The sequence below is a fragment of the Dromaius novaehollandiae genome, chromosome 2, assembly GCF_036370855.1.
Source record: "Dromaius novaehollandiae isolate bDroNov1 chromosome 2, bDroNov1.hap1, whole genome shotgun sequence".
In the NCBI taxonomy this organism is placed as follows: Eukaryota; Metazoa; Chordata; class Aves; order Casuariiformes; family Dromaiidae; genus Dromaius; species Dromaius novaehollandiae.
In genome coordinates this window covers 64,773,196-64,795,224 of record NC_088099.1, presented here as the reverse complement: position 1 = coordinate 64,795,224, position 22,029 = coordinate 64,773,196, and the positions used below count along the sequence as shown (strand labels likewise).

Genomic DNA, 22,029 nt, shown 5'->3' with positions numbered 1-22,029 from the left:
AAATGTTTTAAGGGCTGTGAAATGAGATTTGTATGATTCAGTGAAGCTTTTCGCTGAAGTCTGTTTCATAAGCAGCAAGGGGCTACTGATAATGATACACCTGTAGGGCTGTAAATGTGGTCCAGGAGCATGACGTGAATCACTCGGGGTGGGGGGGATGCACTGATGTCAAGGTAAGAGGAGCTGCTTCCGGACAAGTGGGTATGTTGGTCAACGACACAGTGCAGCACTCACGTTTGAGAGAAAAACCCCAGTGATGTAACCTGTCACAGGAGATGCAGAGAACCAGCATGTTGATCTTCAAGGACAGGTTAAGGAGAGCATTTGTGAGAAGGAAGGAAGGAAAGCCAGTCTGAGGGAGCGCTGGGCAAGACTTCGAATTAGGCTGCTGAACGCGGAGAAAATGGGAGAGGAGAGGCGAGGTGAGCCTGTTATCCCTCTGAGGGGGCTACATGGCCACGGGCGCTTTAAAGCCTCCTGCATGGCTATCTGCTGAACATTTCATTGCAACTTTAGTTATGTAACCTTCTTTTTGAAAGTTAGAGTGCACGCTGAAGATTTCCAGCCCAATAATGCTGTACACGCTGAGCTGACTGCTTTGCTTTTGTGCCCCTGCTGCTCCCAGAGTTAATACTGGGAAACCTCTGCACACCTACATGGTGAGGGAGAACTTCCAGAGGGTATTGTTGCGAGTACGACTGTACAGAGGACCATTGAGTTGCCTTTGTTTCTCAGCTTTTAGTAAAAACTGGCTGAATCCTTTCATTTCCTAATAGGCTGTGTTCAGATATGGAGTGCTCTGTTTCCAGAATGTCATGTGTTGCTTGTTCGGCATCTTTTTAATTAGTGACATTTTATTTAGTCCAAATTAAATATGGCAGATGTAGCTGATTTAGTGGCTAACAATGATGAGTGAGGGGAGGGAGCGAGAGCTAATGCTATATAGCCTTCTGTTCTCCGGGAAGTTTTTTTTTTCCCTTTCTTTTTTTTATATTTCTAGTTCCACAAGAGAAGTTGGAGTGGTAACCATGGCAGCAGGGAATTTGTCCCTGTAAGCTAAGCAAAGGGTTGGGTTGTGTGGGGTTTTTGTTTTGGTTTTTTTTTGTGTTTTTTTTTGGTTGTGGTGCTCCCACTAGGAGGAAGGGGTATATAAAATGGTCTGGAGCGAGCCCTTGAGAGGGAGGGCAGGACAGATGAAGTTAGAGACACTTGCCATGGATTTAAAACTCCTATCGTTGTTCGTAGGTTGGTCCTGCCATAGCATGCAAGGCTGAATGAGTATAAAAGTGAACCTGAACAGGGGAGTTAGACATTGTATATTAATAATGGGGGGTTTTCTCCCATATTTTTCTCACTTTTTATTTTTCACTGAATGTGAGTAACTCTACTTTTCAGCCGGTTGAGATGGAATGAGATGTGTATGGGGCTTACTGCATTCAAGAGGGAATATCTAGCTTAGTCATGATGGCATATCCCCAGATTTTGCATCAGCCTGGGAAACCTGTGATAAATTACTCTTGAATATAGAGGAGACTTTATCATTCTCTAATATGTAAATTACCAAAAATAAAACACCAGAGCAGTTTTTTTTTGGAGATGTTTCCCATTGAAACAATTGCTGAAACTGAGAATTATACGTGGACTGGGGAGAGGATAACATGAGCCCTTTTCTCCCATTGATGTAACCTTTCCTGGGCTAAAATCCATAGGGGTTTAATTCTGGTCACACAACTGATGCCTACACAGTTGCGCAGAAATACTTGCCCAGCGCGAGCAGCTCTGTATAAAGCATTCTTGCATGTGACAAACTGACCTATAAAACACTCAGGAAGTTGCAGTCAGCAACAATTAGCCGATACTCTCTGCTTGAAATCGCTGGCTTCCCGCGCCAGTAACTTGGGAGACAGGAAGTTCAGCAATATCGCTGAATGCTGTACATTGAGGGAGGACCTGACGGCTGGGCATTAGCCATGCTTTGCCATGCTGCTGCAGTTAAGCCTGTCAACCATTCATTAGAAAGCACCCCTCTGTTCTTGTCGGAGCAGTATGAACTCAGCCCTTTGGGGAAAAAACCCTGTTGTGAGTTTCAACTGATGCTATCAAAGTGCAAGAAATTTATAACTCCAAGGTGTGCTTGAGCTTTCAGGATTTTTGGCATACAGGGGCCATTACTCTGGGACTTTCATGTAATGTATTGGAGAGCTTTATCGTTCAGGTCCACCTCATTAAACGGTCATCGTTCCTCGAGTGCCCATAGGTTATATCCAGTCTTAGGAGTCTTTTTCTTTCTCCTGTTCATCCCTTTTCCACTACCCTGAGTTTCTCTGAGCTGCTTATCTTTGTATTTTCACACTTTTGTTTTGTTGTTGCCCTGTATTGTGTCCCCATGTGCTCTACCACAGCACAATTGATTGTTTTCTGGTCAAGCTGTGCATATTAAGTTCATAGAGTTTTTCTTAAAATGTTTAATTTTTTGTTTTTGTTTCCAGCTGCCTCCCCCTCTCTTTCTGCAGTTTGATTATAACTTTATGATCTGGGATATCAGCGGTGGTTCAGTGGTGGGTTGTGGAAGGGAACGAAGGGACTTTTGGAGAGAAAGATCATTGCTTTTAATCTAATGCACTTCTGTATGTGTCATGAAAACACATTTTTATTCAGATATTGTCACGTCTGGCAAGAATTGTCAGAGGCAGTTGCTGGGGCTTCTGCTGAGAACTTGTTTTCTTTAATTTCTTTTTAGCCTTCAGGGCTGCAGAGAAAACTTCAGGGAACTCTGCATTTGCCAACACTAGGGAGCAAACTCAGAAAGCCTTTGCTTTTTCCCTCTCCTTGTTATTTGCTTTTGGGGGAAGGGAGGAGAGAGGAGATAGGGGGTGGGAAAAAGGTATATGTTTGTCTACCTCTGTATTGCATTTTAAGTATTGTAATAATTGTAATTTCTGTCCAAGTCTACATCTTTTGGGTCTCAAAAGTACAGTGCTTGCTTAGTTTTCTTTGTCACCAGATGAGGTAGATTGGATTGCAGTTGTTCAAGGCAAATTTCATAACTACTGGTTCTTAAAATAATGTGTTTGTTTTCAGCACGGTCCAAATATAGCTTATTTGGCTTCATCCCTCATTGTTGGGTTTTTGTTGTTTTTTATTTTGTTCCTGTTATTATATCAACCACAGTCAAAAACCCAGGATCCTATTATATTACGTAAAATGCAGTCACTGACCAAAAGATTTTCCCATTAAAAATGCACATATTTTTAAATACTAGTCCTCAGTTTTGAAAGACCTCTTCAGAAGTTGTCTTTGGTCCCTTTCCTAATAATATGTGACTGGACCAGTGCATGCAAATTGAAGAATGGAGGTCAGTCCATCCAACTCTTAGGGGTGCTCCTGTTTTCTGCGTGGTAACCTCTCTGCTGCTCTCTCCTCAAATAAGCATGAGAGGGAAGGGAAATTTTGTAGACTATCCATGTGGAAGTTGCACTTGGACAATAGTAAATCATAGTGGGAAGCTAATTGTATGTTGCTGGACCCTATACTGAAATGGCTTTCTGGCTCTTAACTTGGCCTGAGCACTCAAATGGCAAGTGCCTCAGCTGCAATTGTCCCGGTATCCTACTGGGTAAGAAATAGCCGTCCAAGTCACCAGGACCTGCACCGTTTTTCTAAATCCTATGTAAGGCTGCTCCCCGGAGTCTTGTTATGCTGTCTGCCAAGTTTCAAATTAATGCGGTTCTTGTGGTTGAAAGCCTGTACAGCAAGGAAGATGTGGTAATAATTCCTTTTCTAAAGAATAATTTATAATGGCAAAACAATTTAAAATGCTCGGTAACTAGCTTGGTTACTTAAGAATTTTAATCAAGAAATTATCATGGTTTTTTTCTTTGCATTATCCTTTCTAGGATTGTTTGTGACTTAAATTGTGTTTGCAAGGACTTTTCTACTAAACCTTTTTCTTGGAGCAAATTCAGACAATAAATGATGCATTTTGTAAGCACAGCTGAGGAAGATTGCAAACTATCTAGGGATAAATTACACAATAAAATATATGAAAGATAAAGGTTAAATGCCAGCAGCGCGACTTAATGTCTTTCATTACATAATCAAAGGAGTATAACAGCGTCTGTACCTGTCTTTTCTTCCTTTCGTAAAAGATCTAGAAATTAGGAAGGATTTTTGCATGAAAAGCACTTGCTGTTGGGAGGAGCTACGTGGAGAGAAGGAACTCATTTACAGACTCATAATCAAAACTAATGGAAGAAGCTGGGTGGGGAAGGACAGGAACAATGACGACAAATGGGATGTGGCCACATAAAGAGGCTGGACCCCCAGTTTTAGGACTGGGTGAGAGCTGGCTGTTGCTGGGCTGCCTTCCAGTTGTGCAGATTGATACCATTTCAGAGTGCACCTAAATTCCTTCTGAAGCTTTCTCACTTTGAATGTCCTGCAATACCCAGGAGCTGCAGCAAAATTCATAGATGCTTGTTGTTACTCTGTAACAAGGATGGAAAATTAGTCTTTCTCCCTCTCTTCTGACCTGAAAATGTCAAATGGGTCAGATGACTTACTTGAAGGTGTAAGCAATAAACCAAGATGGGAAAGGGAGTACGTGAGAGAGCTTTTGGGGATACTGTCACAAAAGCAGTGTGTTGTCTATCTGTAGGCATGTATCACTTAAAACTGCATTCTCCTATTTATTTATAAAATATGGAAATTATAGGGTAACTGACTTACAGTTTCCAAACCTTCAGTCTCCAAGTATGTGAGTACATGCTGGAATAAATCTCTTCTTCATGCAGGCAGTGCTCATGTCTTGAAAACGTGCTCTGTACAGCCTTCTCGTGAAAGTACATTGCGCAGTTCGCACCTTTACATGTAAACAGCTGGGCTTTTTGAAGAAGCTTCAATGCAGTTATTATGCAAGCCTAAGCCTATACAGAGTGTAATAGTAGTTGAAGTTTTGAGAAGATAAAAACAGATAATGAGTATAGATTTCATCAAGTGTCTCCAAAGCAAATAACCACTTTCATACGTCCGTTTGAAAGAGAGGAAGAAAAAGGCAACTATTTTGTAGAGGGGAAATAAAATAATGCTAGAACTTTCATTTGTTTTCACTATATTCTGGCCTTAAACTTTAATAGTACTTCAGGTTCTCATTGTGTAAGTTGTTTTAACTGTTCTCTGTGTATATGCAACATCACGCACTTCAGAATTTTTTTTTTTAAGCTCAAATGCCAACAATTGCAGTGTGTAATTATGCCAATAGTGCAGAGAGACATGTTTGCTTGATTAGTCACTGAGGCCTGAATTCAGCCAACATAGCTTAAGGCATTCAACTGAAGTCCAGAGTTAGGAGCCTAGATTCCCTCTGCAGTTAACGGAGGCACACAAATGCCTTTATCATGTGCTTTAGATCTTAAGTTACCTCATGTCTCTCTCTTAACTACAAAAGTAATTTAACTCTCTAAAATTACCTGGGGTGAATCCGGCCCTGAACGTTTGGACGTGACCAGTTCTGAAGCGCTAGCAAACCAATTATACCTGCATATTAAAATTCACTGTTAATCCTGCCCTGCCCTTCTCTGCCCATACTGCTGTAATTCTCCAAATCTGTCTCATTGGTACAGCCCTTGGCAAATTTTGTGAGTATAATATTGGCGTATGATGATACTGTGATTCCCCATCAAGGTCCAGTTGTTTCTCAGACTCTTGGAAATGGGTTTAAAGTTTGGTAACCCAATAAAGAGGGACAGGATCAGGGTTTTATGACATTGACAAATTAGTCTGTTAGACTTTATTTGTTTTTAAGATTGCTGTTCCAAATATGAAAGTCAAAGACGAAGACATTGTGCTTACAATTGCTTTCCTTTGTTGTTCATAGGCTGTTAAATGTGTACCTAAATATAGTATATGCCAGATGAGAGAGTTAATGTTGCTATGAGAACCTTAACCTCAGCATTTCCTAGGGTTTTATGTTTATATGCAGGAAAAAAGCAATGATCAAATAACTCTGATTTTTTTTTTTTAACAAGGAAGTACTGCCTAGTGACTTGTATTTAAGTGGTACTATCTGCAATTTATTGCTGTTGCTGCTGCTATTTTTCTGAAGGGCTTTTTTTCCTGCATGAGTAGTGTAACAGAGGAGGTGAAAAGAGCTATAGGGTTGACCTATATATTTATTTCATTGCAGCACTTGAAATTCCCTTGTCTTACAAAGCTGCCTTACTGCTGCCAGACAAGTAGGGGGAACTGGGTGGTACTCCAGTGGGTAGCTGTGCTTGACTGAGTCGCTGGCCTGTCAGGTGAGCACAGAGCAGCCCGCTTACAAGCTTTTCTTTATCAAAGGTTTACAACTTTAGGAAGCAAACGCTTCCTTTTTTGTTACCTCTTGAGCTAGGCAAATAGCCATTCAAGGATAACCTGCATGCAAAGCTCGAGTCTTCAGCAGCTTTAAGTTGACTGATTCTAACTGAAAGCTCTTTCGCTTCCCTGTTTCTCCAGTGACTTTGATTCTGCTCTTGTGAGCCTGTGAGCTTTGAAAATAGAAAGCTTTCTGGAAAAATGATCTCATCATTTCCAATGAAAACTGCAAGTATAATCTTAGTGTACCTGCCTGTTATGTAGGTGCCTTCTGTAATAAATCACTTTTTCTGCTTGTGCAAGATACATGCATTTCAATTTAATTTTCTTTTAGTTACATCACTAATAGTATGTTTCTCATGTCTGAACAAACTTGATGAGTGAAATCTGCATATATGAGTCAAGACTTACTGGACTGATTTTCAGTTTGTGGGGCTCTTGCATGCAAAATTTTGGTATGTCGAACTGAAATCACTTTTCAGTGTATTTTAATGGCTTTCCGTGATTGTCAGCTGTTATAAAAGAAAACATTAGAAGAGATAGTGTACTGAAACCTTTTATGTATTAGATTTCAAACAAAGCGCCTTCTGATAACTGGAACTCTTCTCACTATAGCTTAGTCTGCAGTCATAATCCACAATACCAAAGGCTGGTTAGCACTGATGTAAATTCTCCTGTGATCCATTTCATAGACTGAAGAATGGCAAATTTGGAGCAATTTGCTAAAAATTTTCAGCATAAAAGACTTCATTCAACACTGTGATTTTTTTTATGATAATTGTATACAGTCAGAAGTTGTCTTTTTCAGAAAAAAAAAGAAAAAATAGTACAAATAGAAAAGTGGAGGAGAAGGTAGAAAGCAATGTGACTGTGACACAACTGGGTTTGTCTTTTGTCCTTTTTCCTAATAATGTTTGGACTACTTGATGCACACGAAATACTTCAGTCGCTACAGTGCAGTTGAGGAACCAAGGCTGGAAGATGAAATAACCATGAGGGTGCTCATGATATGTGACCCGTTATATGAAACCACTGAAGTGATGAACATTAGCGTTCTTTAAAATTTTTATTTTTTAAGTCTTTCTGTCTTTAAAAAAGCAGGGGAAAAGGAAGAATGCTTTGCAGAACAATGGTGCAGTCTGTTATCTGCTCCTTTGCACTGTAAAGTACTGAATGTTCAGCCAATATAGTGCTCTGGTTGGCTTAGCATTCTTAACCTTAATTTTGAATAGAAGGTGCCTTGTGCTGCTGATGTAATTAGGGCCTTTTGTAAATCACTGTTGCAGGCAGTCTGCTGTTGCATTTCATTGCATTTTTTCTGAGGGATGCAGGAGAAAAGTAGCAAACTAACTTTCTGAACCCCTCTTCAGGTTCAGTGTTCTCCTTATTGGAGTATTTTATGCAGAATGCAGCCTGCTCATTTTCCTTTATAGATATGAAGCCTCAAATCAATTTTGCTTGTGAAACAGTCTTCCTGGTGAAGAAGTTTGAATAAGAAGCCCTTACCAGCTTAAGATAATAGACTCTTCCTAGAAAAGAAAGGAAAAAGGAAGTCTGAGATGGGTGGATTTAGCTAACTCGCTTTAAATGAAGTCTCCCCTTTGATACAGGAATCCCTCTTTTGTCACTGAAACCGTCAGAAATTTTTAAAAGTTTGAGCTGCGGCTTTTTCATGGAGCTGGTTTCTTACATGTGGTTATACATCGTACTCGGCAGTATTCTGAGGGGGACCTGGCGTAAAATCCTCTTACCTTTTGCATAAACCTCTTATGGACCATCACACTCTCCTCCACAGAAATATGGGGCTTCCTCTCACTTCTGTCTCTCCCTTGTCCTCTATTGCAGGGTTCAGCTTGGGCCATCACATCCTCTACTGATGTATTCTTTTAGATCTGTGATGTCAGTGGTGATACATAGCCTTGTGCTGTCCTTGATAGCAAACACAGCACTATTACTAGTCCATGAAGTTAACCTGTTCATTTCTGTGTTCCCTCCCTCCAGCCACTGAATTCTAGTCCATTAGCTTTAAAGGAAGCATTTAGGAAAAAAGGAACCACCATTGACCCACCCTGTGAATGAATGTAACGGTGTTTTTAATGCAGCTCGAGGAGTAACTTCAATGTGGGAATACTGGGGTGTTGCCTATAATGCATAACTACTGGAAAGAAAGTGTGTGGAGTTATATCAGAGTCCTACACAGAACAATATCAGTTTTGCATCCTGTAGTGGCTTTGAAATGCTGTTGTACTTTAAGGTAGCTGCCCATCAACTGAAGCTCAGGGCAAGAGAGAGAGGGTGGAATACCTGCACATAGACCACTGTTTCATGCCAGGGAAGCAGAGCAAGCAAATGTAAAAGACAGCTGCAGCTGTCTGCTGTTGGCCTTACTTCATTAAGTCCTTCCATTCTTGCGAACAGGGAAAAACGTGGTTATTGTCTTTTGGCTTTCCCTTTTCCGCATACAAAGACTCAAGAGGCATCCTCAGTTGAACAGCTTTTCCCCTCAGCTGGGACTTGACAGTGACAAGGATCAGGTGCAATCTGTCCTACATCTCTGCCTAATTCCCTGCAAAACACCAGCTAAGGAACAGCGCCTCTCTATGCTGCCAGCGTCGCAAAGGTGGTGGTTCCTCCGGTGCATGCCTGGCAAAGGCAGGGGCCGAGGGCGCAGGGCTGTTCTTCCCCGGGAGTTATGGATGAATGATGTCACCAGGTTGGGTCCTGAGGCAGGAAAGCCATCCGAAAGAGTTTGGTGCCAATACAGAAAGTGGAGTCACATGCGCAAAGTAAGCTGAAAGCGGAGATAAATTCTTTCGCTGCCTTCTGCTCGGTTATGTCACACCTTTTAAATCTAATGCGACAAAAAGCAGTAAAAAAAATTGAAATGGGTGTTATTCCCTCCCCGTTCCTCACTAAAAACAAACAAAATACCAACTTTCTGACTTGTCAAATACTGGGTTTTAAGTTTGCTTGCACATTCAGAGAGGGAACATGAGAGTTGTGCGCCCTGGTTGTAAATCGATGTCATTTTTGTCCAGCATCTCAGGCATTCACTCATTTTCCCCCCATTCAACAAACACATTGTGGCAGTGTGGGCTGGTAATGCTGCTAGTACCTCAACACTGAGCTCACTCTGTGTGTGCATATAAAGCACTTCTTCACTGTAAAATGCGTGCTAATTACAGAAAATAGACTTGCCCAGAGGACCAAAAAAAAAAAAAAAAAAAAACAGGGGCAGCCCCCTTCCACACACACAGAGCACACAGCTTTCTGTATGCGAGGATGTCTGTGACTTAGTGGAGTGCGACAGGAGTGGGAGTGCAGCTGTAACATTGTACAGCATGCATACCTTCCCCAGAGCTACAGCAACCGGGATTCCCCCCCTCCGCTCCTCCCGAGCCCCCTTCTGAAAGAGCTGGCTCATCCCTGCTGTCAGATGAAGCGGTTCCCTGAATGCAGGGGTTTGAGTCACTTTAGCTAGCTTAAGCTTTAACTCCTCCCTAACTGGGCTCCGGTTTGTGCACAGCGGTGGGAAAAGACGAGGGGGGAGGAAAGAAGGTGGCGGTGGTCCCACTGCACCTCATCCCCGGCGCCTTGCCAGGTCCAACCTGTGGCACCGAGATGAGCCGCTCGCGCGAGCAGCTCAGTTTCCACTAGTGAAATCGCCAGCGCCTGGTTCCGGGGCTTGGACTGCCGAGCGGGCGCTTGGTTGGAGGAGCAGGGGGATGGAGCGAGCCTGCTGGGGAGGCACGAGGGGCAGCGGTAGTGAGCAGCGTAGAAGTTCAAGTGCTGAAGTTGCCTGTGAATGACATCAGCCGCTGCGAGGCTGGGCCATCGAGGGCTTTGGCAAGGGAGTGGGAATTCAGGCAGCATGCGTGCTCCTGGCTCCGGGGTTTTTGCTTGCTTCTCCTTTGAACTTTTTGATTATCGGAGGGGTTTTAACTGGCCGTGGGTGGTCGCAAAACAAATTTCCTTTGTAATTTTTTTTTTTTTTGGTGGGGGGGGCGGGAATAATTTGGAAGTCTGATAGTGTGTGGGAAATGATTACATCAGTCACAGGGAGGGCTAGGATTGGTCTGCACAGTGTGGTTTGATTCACTACTGCAAAGATTGCGTGTAACCCTTTGAGTGGAGCTCTGGCAGAGTTGTTTCCCTCCCCAGAAACAGTCCCCATAACAGGGGCTACGTGACAGGTACAGTACAGTGATCCGCTGACACTACAAACACCCCCGCGTGTGCAGCTGTAGTCTGCAAAGGGTTGGAAGAGGCAGAGAACAAACTCTCTTTCAAGAGACAATCTGTGTTTAAAATGCCATCTTGTTCTTCTGACTGCTGCCTTTTACGTGCTGTTGAGGTAAGATTTTCCATATCCAGTTACCCTCCAGGTTGTTGTTAGATTTGTCTTCTCTCGCTAGGATGCAGAATGTTTTAAACATGAAGTTAATCTAAATCCTGAACCTGCACATTTGATTGCACAGGGAAAAAAACGTGCAGTAAGTGTGTCTGGTTTGAGCAGAACAATGCAAAGAGGAAAGCATCTGTATGAATCAGGAGGTGAGGAGAAGCTTCCTGACTTGTTCTTTCATCTCCATTAACACTTAGAACATGCAATATGTGCATGTTTGGGTTTGAACTACTTTAAAGCGAAGATCAAAAGAGAAGCCAGGAAAGGGAGAGAAATGCGTGGACTGTGCTGGCTAATTGATCCGCGAGCGAACTGCAAGTGGAACTTCCAAAAGCGAAACAATCAAAAGTTAGCAGGGAACCAGAGAGCCATTTTTTGATTTTCAGGGGTTTTGGCCTGTTTCCCTGTAAATGTTCAAAGGCCTCAAACTGCATTAAAAGGAAAACTGTGTTTATTTTTTGCCCAGGTTTAATTTCTTCTACCTGCTAATTGCAGAAGTACTCTCTTGATATTGTTTCATGTTTGCTTACCTTATACAGCTTTATAAAGAGTGTGTGTGCTTTACCTTGCTCTGTGTATGTGTTCACATTAACACTGCTTAATCTTTGTTTAGTGCAGGGAGGTGTTGGGGCAGGGGGAGGGGAAGCAGGCAAGGGGCATGATGAGAAAGTGTTATAAAGTAAATCATACATGTTACTTGTCCTGGCTGCCAAGACGCTTGCAATTGTAACGAGAAGAGGATGCTTTTCTGCGGTAGCTGTGCGGTTTACATCTTTTCGGAGCTGTTGATCTGTAAGTGTATCCTTTATGTTGCAGGATGTAAAAGTCTTTAGTGAAGATGGAACGAGCAAAGTGGTGGAGATTCTAGCAGACATGACAGCCAGGGACCTCTGCCAGCTGCTGGTTTACAAAAGTCATTGTGTGGATGATAACAGCTGGACTCTAGTGGAGCATCACCCTCACCTAGGATTAGGTAGGGAACAGTCAAAGGGGTGGCGTGGTTACCTGGGAATATAACATATGTATAATTCGTATTAATGTGCTTCCAGCTGGAACATTTTCTGGTCACTGCCTTTATTTGTAAAATTAGCCGAAGTCAGATACATGCTTTTTATGTGTTACAATCTGATGCGGTAAGCATTTAAGCCATTTTAAGTCCTTTCTTGTCTCCCATCCTCTATTTTTATTTTATATAAATATGTATATGTGTGTGTATATATATATATTTGTCTAATCACGCTAGTGCTCTGTTACCTTGCCGTGATATGAAGCTATTGCAAACAAACAGCTTAGGCAAATTAAGCCTGATCCTTAGAGTCCTTGTCCTGTGAAACAGCTCAACTCCTGCCCAGCTGGGAGAGCTGGGTGAAGCCTCAGCCCCGGTACCTGCAGGAACGCCTATGAAAGCCAGGCGTGCTGAGGCGGAGGAGGGGGGCGGCCAAACTTGACTTCCCGAGGCGGAAAATGGTAGTGCCACCCGCCATCCAGGGGCAATTTCTGGACCAGTGGTGGCATCTGCTCTCCAAGCAGCAGCTCCTCCACCTGATTGAAATTAAGGTGTCATGGTTACAGTTTCAAGAAGGCAGCAAGAGGAAGAACTGTGGGGAATTAAATAACACTGTGAACTGGTTTAATTACAGTACCTGAAAGAATCTCATGTTATTCAGTCTTGCTTTTGCTGTTATTTTGTGAAACTGATTAGTTGCAGGGTTCTGATGTGCAGCTTGCAATTGCTTATTGCTGAGATACCCTGTGTATAATTCTATGTGACACAGAATAATTGCTTTAAAAAGTGTGGCATTTGCAGTATTACTCGCTATGGTTCATGCTGAAATTTTGCTAGAAAATACAGGAAGGCAAATTGTAAGCTGTAATCCAGCACTGGAACTGTGAATGCTATCTGCAGCTAATAGAGGCTTTTATGTCTAAAAATGTAATTTAGAACCCCTATTTTACAAAATGAAACAATTTGCTGGAAATGTAATGCCTTGAACTGATACTATTAAACACACAGATTCACTACTCCACAGAGTAGCATTCAAAAAGAAATCTAAGAATCTTAGGATATCCTGATTACCCAACGTTTTTAATTGGGTATCTCTCTTAATGTACAAGTATGTGGAAAAAATAAACATGGAACAACACTTCTTTGTACGTGTGCGTGGCGTACTTTCCATTCTGAGGACGTAGGACAAGGTGCAGAATTAAGGTATAAATGACGGAATCTTTATTTCCTTAGCTTATCATGCCACATCTGCACTTCTAACGACCTTTAAAAATTTCTAGTTTTATCAATGCTTATTAAATGACCAGGCGCTCTTTTTCTATATTCCCTTTCCCATCCTTGCTGATTACCAAGGTATTGTGTAAACAGAAGCCTTCTCCTTTGTAACCAACATCCTTCTCCTGCCAGATTCATTCAATGATGCCACAATTCAGTGTTTGTGACATCACAATAGCTTCCATGGTGACTAATTGTGCTGTCAAACTCTGGTGTGTGACATCTCTGAATGAACTGGGCAGGAGGCTGATTAGGAAATCAAAAGCTTCTGTTTACACACAAATAACGTGGTAATTAACAATGATGGGAAAAAGAGCAAGATACTTATCAGACTGCATCTATATACATTAGAACCTGCCTGTCTCGGAACTCCATTTCGCATGGAAGCACAAAGCCAGGCCCAAATTGTCCCCAAGAAATATGGTGCACAGCTTACGACTTTGGCTGTCACGAAACTTCCTCCGTTAGTGCTGCTTCAAGACCGTCCACTGCAGACCATGCAATAGATCTGGGTAGAAAGTAATCCTTTGTTTTAGAGTGTAAAAACAAAGTATTAAAATGTTTAAAATCTCGGAGAAGATGCAACGGTGCAGACTTTATTTGTAAAGTATCTGAAAGGATATAGACACTGAAGTGTTTGAAAAGATGTGGACAGAAAATGGAATAGAAGGGTTCACTTTGTGGGAAAAAATAACATCCAGTCTCTTGTATTTTGGGACCAAAGTATACCCTGTGACATATTCAATGAATTTCAAATGCCAACCTTTATCCATCCACCCAGTTTTGGTTGCTGTTGGAATTTTTTGTTTATATGGCCACATATTTCTACTTCTCAGTAGCTTAAATGATTCCACGCTTCCCTGTGTATTTCAACTACTGTCAGATCATGGCAGTAATCTGTAAAAAAGAAACTTAGGTGAAGTTCCTGCTAGGTGTCTGATGTTCCATATTTTTCCCTCTACAAATAAAATTGCTTATAGCACATCTGATACAGTAGAAGTATGAAACAATGATAGGAAGGTATTTATCAATGTGGAAGGAAAAATGTTTCTGGAGCAGTAAGAATTATGTGTTTCTAGAAGACATTCTTTCTTACTCAAGATGTCCCTGATGACTTTATGCTGCAGGTGGTAATCCTGAAGCCCACCAGAACAGACTACTTCCGAAAAGTTTACTATCTTTATTTTCCTGGTCTTGCTAATATAACTCTTATTTTCCAAAGGAGCTCAGTTTGCAGAACCAGTTCATATTTTTTCTATTGGGCAGCCTGAGGACAAGAGTAAATTTATAAAGCAGACTGTATATTTATCAATGTGGTGATCTTCTAGGTCCCACTGTTAGAGGGACCTTCCTCTGACTGGTTACTTTGCATGCATAGTCAATTGTATTCCAAATAACATGTGTGCTTGCAAATAACTTCAAACTGCTAGTGGACTGCACAAATTATTTGTATTCTCATTGGCGGCAATGCTGTGACAATTTATCATCAGCCTGGCTTACATTTGACATCTGTAGATGATTCATGCTGCACTTCACCACTAAGAATCTAAAATACTTTGTGGTCAAGATGTAAGCAGTCTGTGAAGCTTGAATTCCATCACATTAGTTTGTTTGTAACTAGAAATATACCCTACCCCCTCTTAAAATGTGATACTCTCCCTATCTGCTACTCCATTCTTAACTATCATCAATTTAGAAAGAGGCCTGAGATATTTGTATTGGATATTAACAGGAATAATAATAATGAAGACAGACTTCATGACAGTATGTTTCTGGATATGGAAAGAATCTTTACCTGCCCATCTCATTTTTTTCCAGCTCATGAATTGACTGTACATCTTATTTAACATAGCTGAAGTAGAAAGGAAAAGTAGTAGAGCTCTCAGTTGTATATAGGGTTAGAAAAAACAATCACTGTATAGTTTCATATATGGATTTTCTTGTTTATGTGTGTACTGAATTTGCTTTGCCTTCAAAAAGAATTAGAAATGGAACACTTTCTTAATAGACATGCTTCCTAAAATATGAAAGCAAGGCAGACTTTCACACTTCTGTTCTCATGTCATTTATAGTGATTCACTAATTGGAAATTTTGGGACATGTCTATAAGTTGTTCAACATAGAATCCAGCTCACTTTCCTATCTTTTTTTTAATAAGTTATGCACTTCTGTGTAAGTTTGGATACTAATACAAAGCAGTTTCAGGGGAAAAAAAAAGGGAGTTGTGTTCCTCTCCAGGAAGTGCATAGAGAACACTGAATTGAGCCTATCAGATAAACAAGGAGGAGACATTTCTGGTCACTTTAGCTGCAATGACACTTGAAAACGGACTGACCTATTAAATTTCTGTGACTGACATTTGTGCTTCTAGTTTTGTAGCAGAAAGTTCAATGCAGGGCTGAAGCTGAATTGCTGGTGTGTCAAATAGCATTTCATTGCATTTGCACTAACCAAGTGCAACTCACCAAGGGCTGACCAAGCGTGCAACTTCTGTTAAACGGTAGCAAATGGACTAGGACTACCTTGCTTTTTACATGCCCATCCCATAAATTGCTGCACCTTTTCCTCAAGTTGGCTTTCACTGTGAAAATGAAAATGTGGCCATTAAACCAGCAGGAGTGCCACCACAGGATCTCAAGAGAGTCTTAATTTGGTAAGAAATACATCTCGGCCAGTTACATAAAGCATCTAATCATTTACTGGTTGTATGTGCGTACAAGCTCACAAGTAAAATACAAAACAAATTGACAAATGTTGAAAGCAAAGATCACAACCTTGTAAAATAACAGAAGAAGCCAGTAGCAGAACACATGCTCTTTCAGGGTTCATACTGTGATGAAGGTTCCTATCAATACAATTGAATGTTTTGGATGTAATTTAAAAAACAAACAAAAACTCCCTCTTCCACTAGAGACCCATTGTCCTCACAGTGTGGAGAGAGGAGATTTGACTTAACCAGCTGCTTAAAACCATGGCAGTAGCCACAGATGAGTAGCAACACCTGGAACTTCGCCTGGGAAGCCCCTAGATAATGTGATGGTTTAGGTGATGAATGCTCAGGTGGTGCAAAATGTCCTTAATTAACTGGTACTAACAGTAGTGTACACTGGTACATTAGTTGAAGAACTGCCATTATAAAATGATGTTATGGCTAATGCACTAATAAGCAGCTCTTTATAAGCGAACAGCCAAATATTAGCAATCTTCAGTGTTAACCTCTTGAAACACAGTCTATCCCAAGGCTGGAGATCCAATAAGCATGGTAAATTCTGAAGTTATCAATGAACTGGTCATGGCTGATACTCTAAATGAAAGTGAAAAAGATAATGGGATCATTCAGAGATAGGTTAAGTTTTCAGTCAAAGAACTTAATAATTAAAACTTAGCATCCTAATGTAAGTGCTATTCAAAAACTTGCTAGTGTTTGAGATACCAATTACTGCTTGCTTTATATCCTGAAAATACCCTAAGAGAATTTGAATGGTAGCTTGGCATTTCCAGTGCTGAGAATGCAAGCATTTGTGAATATAAAGTGGGAAAGAGGCTATCCAAACTTTTTTGGTCAGCAAATCACATGCATTTTATGTACAGCTTTGTGAAAGGGGTTTGGTTTTTTTTTTTTTTTTTGGACCTCACTTTTTACTTTCTATTACATAAGAGATGAAAGTACTGCCTATTAGACTTTGGAAAAATACCTAAATATTTTCCTAGAAACTTTTGAAGATTTGCCAAGATAATGATTCATTAAGTAGTGTACACTTGTGCCAATTGCCCTCTTTGGAGTTACTGTTTTCAGTGAATTGGATTCGTTACGCTATCTGTTCATGTTTTAATGTGCCATTCTTTTGACCAAAGTAGTAGTGGTTGTGGGGAGTTACCTTGTAACCAAATCTAGAGCAGAAAATTGCCCTGTCGTGTACAAAACATTTGTCTCCTTCAGTATTCCCGTAAAGTAGATCCTGTGACCTCTTTCATAATAAACCTCATTGTCTAGCGTCTACAATACAGGCTTGAAGTGCACCTTGAAATGAACTATTTTTATAGAGTGTGGTCAAATAGAACACTATATTCCTGTCACAGTTCAAGACCTAACAGTGGTCTTTTCCCAACTTTTTTTTTCTGAAATTTTTCTATCTTACCACTTCCAGAACATACCCCAAAGACCAAAAGAAGTGATTAGTGTGTATTATTTAAGCTACTGCCAGGCAGTAAGGTACACAAACAATCTTACATACTTCCCTTTCTCTAAAGTCTGTACTTATTAAGCCCTGATGTAGGAAATCTTTGAAGAATGCTTGCCATGCGATGACAACTTCTTTGTATTTATGTCCTCGTTCTTTTACTTGTTACAGTATAATTTCAAATGTATAAAAGGTTTGTTAAGTTCATAAAAGATAATAGAATTATTCTGAGTTGTTTTAGTTGTGTTCTTTGGAAGTTATAGTCTTGCTTTTTTTGCTAGTTGGTCATATGCTAACCTTATGTTCTTTTTCCACAGAGAGGTGCTTGGAAGATCATGAGCTCATAGTCCAAGTCGAGTCCACAATGGGAAGTGAAAGTAAACTTTTGTTCAGGAAGAATTATGCAAAATATGAATTTTTCAAAAATCCCATGGTGAGTTTTATTACGTATCTGCTTAAGCCAGAAAGAGGGATGTATTGCAGGGGCAATGGGGTATGGATGTGAGTGGTAAGGAGTGGTAGGAGGACTGCAGAGTCAGCAAGGAAAGCACTTAACAGAGAATAACATTACTGGGCACTGTTAGGTATTAAACATCTATTTTTATATATATATGTGTGTGTGTGTGTGTATATGTGTGTATATACATATGTATATACACACACGTATATATACATGTGTGTGTGTATTTATATAAAAAATCTTTCCTCACAAATTTTAACCAGTGTTTAAATTCCTTGTACTCTCCTCCAAGTCCAAAACACTCAACTGTTTTCAGGTTACCAAATATACTTGTTTCAAAATGGCTATTGCTATGTTGGAGAGTGACCAAGACAGTGAAATCTTGGTTGTTTTGAAAAAAAAACCAAGCAGAGGTGCAATTTACTCGTTGTCTTCAAAGTTCCTTGATTTGAAGCAAATTGATCAAATATCCAGACCTTTTAATTTCTGCCAGTAATAAACAAACCCCTGGGTAACCCCTAAGACAGTTCTTACATGCAAATAACTCCCAGTTTATCATTATATATGTTGAACAGTGATTCACCTATGGCTGTGCTTTACTAGTGTGCTCTCTCTTTACTGTTCATAGTAACTCACCCCTTCCATTTCCTCATATCTATCCGTGTTGGAAAAGTCAGTGGTATTATATGGCATAGCTGTGCTCAGCCCTGGTGTTATAAGATCCTTAAAATGTTGTAATTTTTAACTGTTCGCAGTGTAATTGCTTATTTGGTGATTATTTTTTACATTTTATGTAAACAATCAAGTGGGAATGGGCTAGTGATGTGGAGCTGTATCAGCTGGCACAATCCATCTTGGTAGTTGAAGGAAGGAGAATCCAAGGAAGATTTGGGTTAGAACAAATTTTGGGTCAGTCTGACATTTGTAGAGAAGATCTTTGGTCAAATGAAAAGTCACTGCTCAAGTTACGGCAGATGAGAAATTACTGCCTTTCCTCATGAACACACTAGTGCACAACTGCTGCGTACTCACATGTGTATTTGCACATACATTTGTCATCTGCTAATGCTTGTTTAAGAACCTGTGCCCTGAATTACTGCTGGAAACATTCCTGTGCATGGCATGCTGGTAATCTTGCACTTCTGTTGAACTTCTCAGATGATAACCTATGAACATCTGAGTGTTTTACACAAATTTTTATACTGTAAGAACTGGCACATTGGTTTAATGTGGTATACTTTAATTAATAACAGAGTATGGGAGTAAAACCCAGAATGTTTGGCAGTCAGTCCCAGGCTCTTGCAGTCAGCGAATAAATCATTCTTTTGGTTTAGGAATGCAGTGGCTTCCTCCCCATTGCATTAGCTATTGCCATATGGTACTGTTTCTACTCAAAGAAGCTGGTGAATGTTAGCTTTCATAATTCATCTTGCAAGTTACCTGACAGAAAGGTGATTCCTCTTCAGCCCTTCTCTTCCTGCCTGAAGGAATGGAATTTATATGGCCTGAAGAGTGATGGATGTTCTAAACTAGAATCATTTTTGCTGTTATTCATTGTGTTAGAATCAGTCATTGTTTTATCTCAGGCATTTCTGCATGTCTTCAGCCTTCAAATAATGTTTAAAAACTTCAAGAGTGTTTTAATGTAATTGCAGTATATAGTAAGTTCAGTGTACTGAATTACATAGGTATTTTTAAGCATGGCAAATGAAAAGGAGAATTGGAGGAAAATATCTGAAATTAAGTCATTCATTTAGCAGCCAGAAAGCTATCTGACCTTTGCGATGTAAAGATTCAGCATGAATGAGATACTGTAGGGCGCATACAGTTTAAAAGCTCTGTAGAAGCACGATGTTTGCGTGTTGCACAACATTTGCTTCTGACTATGCTGTGATGGCATGATGGGGGAAAGGAGGGACATGTCTGCTTTGAGACTGTTCATACCTGGCTCGTGAAGCAGGGAATGCTACACAGTGTTCAGGTCTAATTTTGGCACATATGTCCTCTCTGAAGTTTTATTATTTCATTTATATAGAATATGTAGCTGTCTGATCATTATAAGAAAAACACTGGGCTCTCTTACAGGGATAGATTTTGCAAAGGGACTTTTTCTTGACAGACTGAAGGGTAGCAAGTCTCGAGCATAAACTGAGGGTTGAACCAATAAGCAAAAACGTCAAGAATCACACATGAGTTCTTTCTCATAATTAACGTCTGGGAATAGCGGTTCGTGTCAAGCAGTCTGTTGGCACTGAACAGGTCATGTGTTAAAGCAGATACAGCACTGACCTGTATTTTGGACAGAAGGAGAATACCATCAAAGGTAAAGGTACTTCTGGTCTGGAGATCTCATAGCATCCCCACCTGAGACTTCCTTTAATATATTTTCATCCCGTCTACCCCTGCGAGGTAGAGAAGACTGTTCTTTCTCCTGCTCTGCACCTCCCACATGACAAGCAGGGTTACAGAGAGGTTGCTGACAGAACGGTCTTCCCAGAGGGGGAGAGAAGCCCAGAAATCCTGTGGCAGAATATGCGGTAAGCAAGGAGTCACTGAGTACCCTATCTGCTGGACCGTTCTTCCTATCCTTTTCTGGAAAATAGAGGCAATTAAAGATCCTAAAAAGCCCTTAGCGGAAGAGGAAGCAATCGGAAAATGCCCTTATGAAATACTGCATATCTGATATTTTAAAAGTCCAAATTCTGTCTGCATGGCTTCATTTATGGCTTTTGGTGATTGAAAGGAAGGAAAGAATTGCCCTTGAAAACCCTAGTATTACTTTCTGTGAAAGGGGATCTGTAATTTGATTAAAGAATAATAGTTTTAAAAAATTATGACTGGAAGAACATTCTGCTGATTCTAGGTAAAAGTGTGCAAATATAACTTCAAATTGTCTTCTCTTTTTGTGTCTAGAATTTCTTTCCAGAGCAAATGGTTGCCTGGTGCCAGCAAACAAATGGCAGTATTCCACAGTCACAGCTTTTGCAGGTACTGTAAGTTATCTGTATGCATTAAGAAGGTTTTGGAGATGGAGGGAAGGAGCTGAGAGGAAGAAAGGTCTAGAAATGAAATAGGTGGTCAGAGAAAGTCCAGTGTAGGTAGTTAGCATATATTAATAATGTTGAAAATACCTAACAAAGACCTGACCCAATGGCACTGAGATATAAATTATAAACAGAAAGTGTTTGTAGTTATGTTCATATGTATTTGTAGCTGTTCTATTATTATTCAGCTTCCCCACTTACATCGGGGCTATGCGGTTTGGTCCCGTCTGTGCAACTTCATCTTGTCCACTTAAAGACACAAATGGACTTTTTGTTTTCTTTCTCTCCTTCCCTTGTAACTGCCAGCCCCTTCCTGACTTTTCACATTAGATCAGTCAGAGGTCCTAATTTGTTTTTTGGGCTCCTAATCTTGACCTATCAGTTTTTAAAAAAGTAACTGAGTTCCTATTTTTAAGAGCATTCACATCAGCTTCACACATGGTAAGCCAGTAGTGTTGTTCCTAAAGCAGTATCAGCAGATATATTTGTAGAAAAACAAATATACCTTGTAAAAAGCAAAACAGGGGTATTCTTCTGTATACTGCACATCATAGCATAGGAGAAAGTGCAAAAATATATTTGTACATTGGAAGATGGGCTTGGGATAGAGAGAGGTTTGGCCTTTTGGGTTTTAGTGTGCCATGTTTTATGTCTGGTGAAGTTAACAATAAGGACCAAATTCTTGATGGTTCAGCCAACTAGCTGCCCTTTTATATAGCAGAAATAATGATCTACGAAGTAAGTACAAGTAGTTACAGATAATTGTATGTAGCATTTGTGAAGTAATCCATTTAAAGCTCCGAAAGTTAAGTTACAGGTGTGTGTAGCTTATACACGTGTTGGTAAAGTTATGGAATCTGTGTGGCAATGGCATGTGTACTGAAGTTTTGCTGTTATTGTAGAATTTCTTGCTTGCTCATGAAGGAACTGTAGTTGTGGCAGAGTTGGTTGAAATAGCCTTCTTCCTCTGAGGATGATGCCAAAGGATCAGTTCTCTGACCAACAAGTCATTCACTTAAAACTCTAAATTGGAGCACTCCAATCTAAACACTGCAGTCTACATCTTTTTCACCTTAGCCATTTTCTCAAATGGGGGACAGTCAGCTCACAGGTGTGTCGAGGCCAAATTAAAACACATTGTTTCTTAAATGGTACTATATTAAAAGACCGTGATGCTTGGAAAACAATGCCATGAATGACACATGCAGATTATAAAGCAGGAGGCACAAATACAAAAAGAGAATAGAAATACAGATAATGGATTTTTAGCATGATTTCTATCATTTTGCATGTTTGCAAATATG

The 22,029-nt window shown here is 40.4% G+C and overlaps 1 protein-coding gene across 5 annotated transcripts in view; it reads left to right on the top strand.

The window, feature by feature from the left end:
* GRB10 (growth factor receptor bound protein 10) overlaps positions 1-22,029 on the top strand; it is a 156,167-nt gene that overhangs the window by 115,229 nt on the left and 18,909 nt on the right. For all 5 annotated transcript variants that reach the window (XM_064506697.1, XM_026102299.2, XM_026102300.2 and 2 more), the window contains exons 6-8: positions 11,576-11,732; positions 17,539-17,654; positions 20,595-20,669. In XM_064506697.1, coding sequence (XP_064362767.1) covers positions 11,576-11,732; positions 17,539-17,654; positions 20,595-20,669 — 348 coding nt within the window. The remainder of the gene's footprint in view (positions 1-11,575; positions 11,733-17,538; positions 17,655-20,594; positions 20,670-22,029) is intronic.